Source organism: Miscanthus floridulus, chromosome 1, assembly GCF_019320115.1.
Source record: "Miscanthus floridulus cultivar M001 chromosome 1, ASM1932011v1, whole genome shotgun sequence".
NCBI classification, from domain to species: Eukaryota; Viridiplantae; Streptophyta; class Magnoliopsida; order Poales; family Poaceae; genus Miscanthus; species Miscanthus floridulus.
In genome coordinates this window covers 54,191,266-54,201,647 of record NC_089580.1, presented here as the reverse complement: position 1 = coordinate 54,201,647, position 10,382 = coordinate 54,191,266, and the positions used below count along the sequence as shown (strand labels likewise).

General features: G+C 43.5%; 1 protein-coding gene across 5 annotated transcripts; it reads right to left on the bottom strand.

The window, feature by feature from the left end:
- Positions 1 to 5,371: 5,371 nt before the first annotated feature.
- LOC136484002 (uncharacterized) lies at positions 5,372 to 10,224 on the bottom strand. 5 transcript variants are annotated; one of them, XM_066481186.1, is made up of 10 exons: positions 9,958 to 10,224; positions 9,865 to 9,909; positions 8,808 to 9,099; positions 8,659 to 8,728; positions 8,269 to 8,324; positions 7,811 to 7,886; positions 7,670 to 7,706; positions 7,031 to 7,145; positions 5,811 to 6,078; positions 5,372 to 5,705 (listed from the first exon to the last, which is right to left on the bottom strand). In XM_066481186.1, exons 3-9 carry the CDS (start codon positions 9,089 to 9,091, stop codon positions 5,865 to 5,867), a joined length of 852 nt encoding a protein of 283 aa, XP_066337283.1. In that variant the 5' UTR covers positions 9,092 to 9,099; positions 9,865 to 9,909; positions 9,958 to 10,224; the 3' UTR covers positions 5,372 to 5,705; positions 5,811 to 5,864. The 5 variants fall into 5 exon arrangements, with proteins under 5 accessions (XP_066337283.1, XP_066337271.1, XP_066337275.1 ...); XM_066481174.1 differs by having other exon boundaries at positions 8,808 to 9,092; XM_066481178.1 differs by having other exon boundaries at positions 9,865 to 10,224.
- Between the last annotated feature and the right edge of the window lie 158 nt (positions 10,225 to 10,382).

The following is a 10,382-nucleotide window of genomic DNA, read 5'->3' as shown; positions in this document are numbered from 1 at the left end:
GATGTGCCACAAATGTCATGGCCCCGTTCGACTAGAGGTTTTTGGCTGCTGGCTGAAACTGGAACAGTGACCACCAGCAGCCAAATGGAGCTGGTTCAGCCCTCATTGCAGCAGCTCCATTTGAATTCAAAATATGGCGCCAATCAAATTGAATTCAAACACCAGCACCAAACACCATCCATGGACAACCCTTACATCAATCACATGTTCATACAACAGTTCAATACAACAATTCATTACAACACGACTCCAATACAATTAGATTAAAGTCCCAACTCTACAAATATTTTTCAGTCCTTATATCATTCAAATGGCATCGTTGGGCACTTTTACAAAAGTTGTCGCCCCCCCAGGAGGCATATAAACTGGTAGAAGAAGTTTCCCATGTACAGGCTTCTTCTACACAGTTGCCCAGTCCACAGTTCATTAGCGGTCCTCACCAATTAGCTTCACATTACAACATTTTGTAAATCTAAATGGTTGCCTACGAGGAACAATTATACAAAACTCGTACCCACATCAAGGCACATATCAATAGCAAGAAGCACAAACCGATCATAGTCATCTTCTTGCAGCCATCCTCTGCTCCCCGTGCACCATGTCGACACATTCTTCACCTGCATGTGTACACATCCTCATTAACCCCAAAGTAGGCAGCCAACAGAAATTTGCATGACTACGCTGATTTCTACCAATACCATAAATGTTTCACTTACGTTGTCTTCCCAAGGAGTCCAAGTCCATATGTAATTCAGTCGCGGACTTGTTCCATATCATTAGGGTCACATAACGCCATAGCTGCGACTTGACTCAAAGGCCCAAGGTCTGGTGCCTGCCTGTACCCTGGTTGGTGCCGTCCCTCCACCTCATGCACGTAGTTGTGCAGTGCACAAAGAGCAATAATTATTGTGTTTGTTTGGTCCCCAGATAGTGAGGTACACCTTTCAACATCTGCCACTTAGCTTTCGCTGCCCCAAATGTCCTTTCTATGACATTACGCAACTTGGAATGGTGTCGGTTGAACACCTCCTGCGCGTCACAAGGCCCCCTAGTCTGGAACTCCTTCACCCATTACCTCTTATTTGGATACGGCGTCAGAAATTCGGGGCGAAGTGCGTAACCGGAGTCCACCAAGTAATAGCGGCCTGCATACATGCATAGCAAGACATCAGTTCAAATACAATTAGCTCTAGCATGGAACCTTTGTATCATTACATCAACCAATCGGACTAAGTTAAACTAACCTGATGGTGGGCGTGGGAAAGAAGCATCGTCGTCTGCCTTCTTTTTCACCCGCATGTCATGTGCTGAACCCTCTGTCCCCGCGCCAATATACGTGAACCTCATGTCGAAGTCACAAACTGCAACCATATTTTAGGTTGTCTTCCCTTTCTTATTAATATGGTTATCATGGACTCCTTGATCAACTATCACATCTATGTGAGTTCCATCCATGGCGCCTATGCAGCCATAAAAAACGATGTGTACTCCAACAACTCTGCCGGCAGTACTGAATAAGTGGTGTCCCTAGGTCTAAGCACGTCATCTGCAAATCTAGTCATGGCTGCTAGAACATGGGCAAATACCATGCTACATGTCCTCAACCCTCTCCTAAATCTCTCATGCATTTGCCTTTGACATTGATTTGTCCCACATGCCATAGAAACATGGCTAAAGCTTCAATGGATTCAATTTCCCTACTGCCTTTTAGCCCATAGCAGTCACGTAGTATGTTATGCAACCTAATCAAATTTTTAGGCCGCATCCGGTAGCTTTCAAAGCACCTACTATCATCTGACAATAGCTTATCTACCCACTGTCTTCCGGTGAGCTCAGGCACAAGGATAACATGGTTACCTTGTGGTGGTACCTGCATCATGTACACAATTGGATAGTCTCCCGCCATAGCTGCAGTAACCATCTCGTTGAAACTGTTTTCACTTGAATTTTGACTGTCCTCGTCGCTGTTGTCCATGTTCCAGCAGGCTGCATGGAAAAAATATAAACCAACGTTGGTAACTAAATTTGAACAGTACATTAAGCATAACTTGTGAATACAATTTGCATACACACCTTCAGACTCGCCGGCAACTGATGACCCCTTGAATCAGTATAGCATTAATAGAGTCTTGTCTGGTTACAGTCCCACAGGTACCTGCAACAAAAGTACGCCGTTATGCTTTGTTCAAATACAAAACAATTATAGCATCTGTTTAAAATGAAATATCTGTTAGTTTCAAAAACCAAGAAATGTCAGTTAGCTCAAACAAATGCATCGCATCACACAACTTATTACGAGTTCGGGATAAAAAAAATACGACACATGGTTTTGCCAACGGGCCCATTATAAGACAGAAACCTCAACAAAACTAGGACAACAGTTAATGTAAAGGATACAAGACGACGCTCAAATGTCATTGTTGGTTCACACCAAACTCAACATCCAAGTGGCTGAACTACTTGTTGTTCCTGTTCATATGATATGTCAGCCAAGCCATACGTTCTTCAGCTGTCACCAGATTCTTAAACACTCGCCGGGTCACTGAGTCCTTGAACAACACCGTTGCTAAGAAGAACATGTCTGAAGTGGATGGCACACCATCTTCTCGTAGAAGTTGCATAGCTTCGTCAACCTCGGCCTGTTCACGGGTCCGTTCTCTATCCCGTGATGTGCTCTTTGCAGCAATGCTCTTAGACAACCGGGACATGTACTCCCCCACGCTACGAGTCTTCTTCTTCTCTGGGCTATGACAACATTGTCCATGGTGCCTCTCTTCGAACCAGAATGGTAGCTGGATGGCCCACCGGAGTCTAGTGGACGCAAAGCAGCAGGAGGCGTTGATTCACGAATACCATCGGCGGACATGAAACAGCCCGTGTTCCGGTTGCGGTCCCCAAATAGTGCCTCAAGCTGGTCCAGGAAGCGAGGTTGCCTGCCACGTCGTACCTCTAACAGACCATCTTCCTGCAAAAAAGCACAGTACCAAATGTTAAACATTGTAACCAATGTAATCAGAACTGTTAACAAGATAACATACCGATGTCACAAGCTGGGAACCTGCTTGAGTTTCCCAGTACTCAGGATCAGCGGCAATGTCGCCCGTACGTGGGTCCCTCCCAAGCCCAGTGGCTGATAGCTCATCTTTCCATGTTAGGTAAGCTTTTTTGAGGGAACCTAGTTTGTTGTTGCACTGTTTCTTATCATAATGCGGGAAGCAGGTGTAAATGTTGTTCCAGCCAGTGGTGGCTGGACCCTGCTGATTGAAGTTGAACTTTTCCTTCTCTTGAAGACAAAGGTCCAGCAACAGCTTGGTGTCATCGTCGCTCCAACTTGCACGTTTCGGTTGCATCTGTTGGAACGTGGAACGACTAATGTCGTTTGTGGCTGGACATAGTAATGGTACCGCATAAAAACCTAAGGCAAGCACGAGTGAACTAAAACACGATGCAATGGGCACAATTGTGTACTTGCCTTGATTTTTCCCTGCCCGCGCTTGGCACGCAAGTTGTACCGAGTGGCTTCCGGCAGGGAGCAGGAAGTTGTTAACGACAGTGCCAGTATATAGACTTGAAAGATCACACCTACATGATAAACATGTGAATCCGTCAGAGCTATATGTATACCAAAGTAATCCCCCCTCAATGTCTTCTACATGTCCAAATTTGGAATAGAAACTGTATGTATACTGTACTAACAACATATTATAAGAGTAATAAAAAAAGTAACATATTTACTGAAATTAAAATGCAATTCAACAACGCCAATGAACTAGTGTATCTGTATCTAAGAGAATTTTCACACAGACCAGCATGACACAACTCCAATGGAGATTACGATGTTCAAAATAAACTGATGTCATGACTGTATTTGTATAGGAAGAACACCGTGACAAATATGCATACCCATACATCCAGCATTAATTAATATATTCAAATTTTGAGACATGGGAAGAATTTGGCGTGAAAAAAATATAGTGACATCACAAGTAGCATCAAATCATCCTAAAAATTAATAATGTGACAAACATTAAGATATGTAAAACGACCCGAGGAAGACCATATGATTCATTCATTGATGCATCATTCATAAGCCGTAAGCTGGCCTGGCAGAGTTACAGGCATACAACCCATCCAACATTGGACTATATGAGAAACCAGGGGAGCCAAGTCTACATGAAAACCGAAAAAAATAATGCAGTTTATGCTAACCCTCAAAGCTACGGATGTGCAAGTCCAATGCTTCCCTATCAATCCGTCCCTACGTAGCCATCCACATCTGGGAGCAGAAACCCTAACTCTAATGAAGCGGATCTGGAAGTGTGTAGCAAAAATGGGATGAGAAAGACGGGAGCGTACCGAAAATGGCGCTGTAGGGAGAGCGGAAGTAGGAGAAGGTGACGGATCCAGTGCCTTCGACGGCGGCGTCTGCGGGTCAGATCTGGAAATCGTGCGAAGGCCACTAAAGAATCGGCCGCACGTGGAAGCAACGGTGGCGTCGAGGAGGGAAGCGACGGAGCCAGCTGAAATAGAAGTAGGGATTCAAGGATTTGTAAACCTTAACAGCAGGGATGGTCACCGACCAACGATTAAGGGGAAGGCGTGGAGTGGACTACGTACCCGAAAGGGCGGATCTGGCGCCGTAGGCGATGAAGAGGCTAGATCTGCTTGGCAAGACGGCGATGACGAAGCGGCGGCTCGGGGACGGCGACGCCGAACCAAATCCAACGAGACGCCCCGTGTGGATGTCGCCTTCCTTCTCAGGCCCAAGGGATGGGAGGGGATAAGGACGAAGGGCGGCCAGCAACGATGCAGGATTGGGGGCGCGGGCGAAGAAGTCACCTCGGCGGCAGCGGCACCAACAGCTAGGAGCAGCGGAACCCTAAGCACGCGAGTGAATGCGAGACGGGAGAGTGAGGATGGCGGCAACTGGTTCTTCTAGAGCAGCCGAACGGCTGCAATAGACCTGGTGTTCACCTGGGCCAGAAGGCCCAATCAACTCCAGCCGATTTCAGTCATCAATTCGAGCAGCCGAACGGGGCCCATCTCTCTCAACCGTGTTATCTTATACCTAGATATATTTTGTAGATCTAGCTTACACACTAGAAGGTGTGTGCGTACGTGTGGTATGAGTCAGTACGTAAGTTTATATACTACAGCTTGTACTCGAAGGTTGAGGCAATAAAAAAAGAGGAGGAATTTTGAGGAGGAAGCTGAAGTCATCTGTGGTGTCCAATCCAATACACAATCTGAACATGAAGGTGGTGCTGGAGCTTTGCGCACTCAATTTGGCCCAAACTAGCGATATACAAGTAGTTGGAGTAATCAGAACCTGTCCTGAGTCATGCCCATTTCACACGAAAGGAACCCAAAATTACAAGGCCTACCTCATGCAACTTGAATAGAGGTGAACGCTTTGTACTCTGAAATCGTCCTGCAGGATCCTACTACGATAGGATACAAGCACCGGTTACAATTACAACCACCTGAGCCGCTTTTAAGTGTAGGCAGCACAAGGTCTTGTTCGGCTCATCCTCAATCCGTGAGGATTGGAGGTGATTGACCTGGATTTTGACTTGTTGGGGGGATGTTCTAAGTATGTTCTAAACATTGAAGGCAGCAGCACTAAGCTTCTTCGTCCAGGAGACCTCTCCGGTGGGGCATATAATTGATTTCACCGGTGGAGACTGCAGAGCATCCTCTTCCGACTGTAACCAAAAACTCGTTGGAAATTTCAAAGGAATAACAGGTCGGTGCATCATCACTACAGGCTACAGATACAAATATTAACAGCTTACTTGTGAAGCTATTACCTTAGCAATTGCTCCTGGATACACATTCATACAACGGAGAATGAAAGTGATTCTTCATAGTTCATCGTAAATTTGAGGAGGAGCAGGAGCAGGAACATTTGCTGGGGCAGGTCCATGTTGGGCTTTCGCTACAATGTCCTCAGCTGATAAAGAACCTGATCTGATGGCATCGGCCAGTTTTCTTTGCAGCGTCAACAGACCAATACGTCTTGAGACGACATAAAGTACCGCCAAGGAGAAGATGATAAAACCGATAGTCAGGATGATCCTGGGAAACAGACCTTGTTAGCAATTGGCTATGACACAGAAACACAGGTTTGTTCTTAGACAGGTAGAAAAATCGTCTAGCAGATAAGAAGCTTATTGCATAACACAAAAGCACCAGGCACAGTTACTTCATTTTAAGCATTTTGATCTGAACTGCTGGTAATGAGGAACAAAATAGTCATGCCAGGACGGCACTAATGTTCCTTCAAATAAGGATGTAATATACATCCTTGCTTCATTACACACTTCTCGGATATGCATAGAACAAGTACTAGGACTGAGGATTGGAGTTAGCTCCATTTCTTTCCATAAGCCAATCATGAGTCATGACCCTAGTTAAGCATTCCAGCCTTTTGAGCTTTACTTTAACAAGCAGACTGCACTGTTGATCAAGGAATCATCTGGACTAAGGCCCAGAGCTCATAGAGGAGCAAAGAAGGCCGCCAGACCTGTTCATTCAATGACTGTCTGATGTGTGTCCTTTGGCGTTACAGATACGTCCAGTGTTTATAAAGGCTTTTAAGAAACTTCTAAGTTCACACAAGTTTTGGTTTAGTTCCAAATTTGTGATTATATGGAAATCAAATGCCAGCATGTTTTCTGCAAGTCACTTTTCTTTGTTATTCTTTTGCCTAATCAGCTGTAATGAATCATGTATTTCCTAAAAAGATAGCCTGGGATACAGTTGTTTAATATGAAAAAAGTACTGGTTCAAACGATCCTGACAAATGATAGTTGTGTACTGGCAATATAGCACTTATCCCAATTTCTATGAAAGGAGCCAGGAATGTGGTTTCAATTTTGAAGGTGCTCATTGTGCAAAATGTGTCTATAGAGACATGTCTTTTAGTTAAATGGCTTGTGTAAAATAAGAATGTAGGCTATTCGACCACAGACCGCAGTATACACTGATCTGCAGCAAGTTTAGAACTGTACAAAAGAGTGAGAGTCACCTATCAAGAACATCTTGCCGTTGCATCGTGGAGAGCAAACCACGGGTACGCATCAGTAAAGAGCGGTGTCCTTGATATTCACCTTCAGCCTTCCGGAGAACACTTGTTGATTCATCTGCATAATTTAATAAATTAGTTGCATGGTACGATTTGACTATGATGATCCTTAAAATGAAGGCAAATAAGAAAATGTTTTGATTCATACACCATGAAGTGCATGGACGTGCTATATTTTCAGCCATAACAGAAGAACATCCCATAGTAAAAAAAAAATCGACAAATTAAATATAAATATACAGAACAAGTACATGACTACAACCAAGCAGTTTTATTTGATCCACTGTGAGACACCACAAGAATATTAGTACTTCCTCTGTTCCAAATTATAAGACGTTTTGACTTTTCGAGATACATTGCTTTTACTATGTATCTAGACATAGTGTATATCTAAGTGCATAGCAAAAGGTACGTATCTAAAAAAGCCAAAACGTATTATAAGTTGGAATAGAGGGAGTACATTACAATTAAGATCAAACACATTGTACAAGACAGATTTTAGTAACCAACAAAACTCAATCATTCTAGAATGATAAAAATTATAAATAATATACAGACTAACGGCTTCATTAAAATGCATACCGAATGTTGCCAAGGTACTAGCACTTCTTTCCACTTCCTGTAAACATTTATAATTTTAGATCAATTAGCTTCAAGTTTATGAGCAATAAGCTATTAGGCATTAGCATACAAGCTAACAATTGAACAAGTGGACATGCAAACCTGAACCATCATCTGGCGAGACCGTCGGAGGCTCTCAGTGATACTTTCAGCAGCAGATGTCATTCCAGCCTTTGTCCTGAATCATTTAATGATCACGTCATATGACAAAACTAGATATTGCTTGGATTACAAATGTAGAAGGGTGGTTCATTCATTATTGTGATACAAGAGAACTTATCTAAACATGAATGCAAAAGGATGGCTTTTTCATTAGTGAAATACTGAAATGCATTAATACAGCAGCTCTTAATGGTTATTCCACAATTCTTAGTGTATAATATAGAAAACTAGAATTCACAAGTGACAGCCCATTATCTGCTTCTTCAAATTTCAAGTAACCTGGATTTGATGAAACCAGATGGATGGGATACCCATGTAACTGACTAAATTATAAAAGCTCCTTAAATATCCCATATATATTGGCTTAAAGGAAAAAGACCTCATTGAAATCAACTTACTGGAGATTACGCCTACGGATGGTAGACTCTTCGCCACCCCCCAGAAGAAGTGCCCTCTAGAGAAAAGACAATTAGAAACTGATAGCCAAGTTATAATGGCACCTGCAATGCTCTAAAAAGGTGGTAGGGTCCCTACAGGTAATTTTCTTGCTAATTTTGCGAGCGAACTTGCAAAAAACTAAAGCAGCAATAGTATCAATGGTGCTTCTGAATTTAAACGAGTACACAAAAACCTCTGAAAAGAGATACTGCATATAAAGAATAGGTCCTTAAAAATTAAAGTGAATTCTTAATCTTTCACATTGCATTGGTGATAGTCTAGAAGCATGTACTACTCAGACAACTAATTACTTGGATCAATATCATCAAAGTCCACGCAAAATCACATACCTCCTCTTGAGCAGCTTGTCTAATGTTATCTTTTGCTTGTAAGTTAGCATTCCTCAGGCTAACATGAAGCCTGCAAAAACGTTCAAGATTTATACAAAAAGTAGGCTAAGAAGGATAACAAAAGTAAACAAACTCCAAGACTATCTTACTTCTTGTATTGTTCATCCCATGACTTCAAGGTTGCTTGGCCAGACTGCACTTCATCAAAAGTGGGAAGCTGCTGTGCTAGAAGATCAAGCCGGAACTGCAGTGACTTGAGCAACTGCAGAGCATCCTGTGCAGAACCATTCAACCTCGGAAGAGAGTTTGCCTCCTCTGTTCCTTTCCCTGCTTTCCCACATGATTCGATTGCAGTAATGTTCTCCTCAAGCTGTGAAACTGCTTGGCTCCATTCTTTCTTCAGATTTTCAACAGCTTGTGTGACTTCGTCCATCCTAATATCTTAATGGATCAAAATCAGCAGATGTACCATACTGGCATGTGAAGAAAGACAACTGACAACTTGTAACATAAACAGAATTTAGTTTTGATACATGGATAAGTAAGCACTCCTGAAAAACTAAGTTCCTTAGGAAGAAAAAATCCTCATGGTGGAGGATTACTATTCCTTAGCCGTGCATAAATGAATAGCCATGACATGTGGAGTACATTTCAGGTGGGTGCAAAACATTTATATTCCTTCCAATGAAAGAAGTCATTATAATCCAACTAGCACCATCCCAAGCCCCAAATATGCGCTGATGAGCAAAATAACATCATAGCCTACAAATACAAAACACAAACACTGCTCGCTATGGAGAAACCAAACCGTAACCTTAGTAGGATTAACCTAGCCAAATATTATCAACTGGGATGCGAGAACGCCATATTGAGAAGGACCAAGAAACCTGATTGAATAAGGTATAATAAAATCATGTTATCTGTGTTTGCTGAGTCTGTTTCAAAATTAATTAAACTGTCAAATGTGATACATACTCAAGAAAGACCAAACAGTCACTATCTAAGTAGGCGTAGCAATATATAAGAGCATCTCCACCAGTCCCCCAAGGCCCCAATTCCCACCCCCATTGAGGAAAACCTGTAGTTTTAGGGATATGAGAGCTCCAGCAGATCCCCATTCTAGCCTCAATGAGAAAAAAAAATTCTCAGCCCCTCAAAATCCATCCTCCAACCCCTCAACGATGAGGAAACCCCCTCCCCAAATACCTGAGATTTTTGGTGCGAGAATATAACTGCTGGCGCCAGGGACGGAGACGGGGACGCCGGCGGCAAGATGGTGGCCGCGGGCGCCAGGGACGGGGACGGGGAAGAAGACACCCGCAGTCAAGATGCTCCGGCCGCCTTGTTGCAGCTTCTCTTGCTGCCTTGCCGCAGCTCCTGGCGCCCCTACTCGCGTCGTCTGGAGGAGTGGGATGTGAAGAGGAGCGGCGGAGGAGGAGGAGGAGTCCGGAGGAGTGGGATGGCCGGATGGGAAGAGGAGCGGCGGATTCGTCGCGACGGAGGAGTAGCCGGCGGAGTAGATGCGGCGCTCGGAGCCGGGAAGAGAAAGAAACGGTGGGATAAAAAAAATAAAAGGATTATATTTTTATTGTAAAAAAAAAGATTCTATTTGAATGACAAATAGACCCACGAAATAATGGGAGCGAGATTTTCTTGTTCGGATGGAGTCGATGGCCTGGATTTGCTGCCTGGACCAGCAATTTTGCCCGGGTCTCAAGCAAATA

Coding starts and splice junctions, on each gene's coding strand:
- LOC136484002 (XM_066481178.1), bottom strand. CDS start 9,091: ATGGACGAAGTCACACAAGCTGTTGAAAATCTGAAGAAAGAATGGAGC. Junction 7,887..8,268: donor ATCCGTAGGCGTAATCTCCA/GTAAGTTGATTT, acceptor TAAATGATTCAG/GACAAAGGCTGGAATGACAT. Junction 6,079..7,030: donor CGGCAAGATGTTCTTGATAG/GTGACTCTCACT, acceptor TCTGTTTCCCAG/GATCATCCTGACTATCGGTT.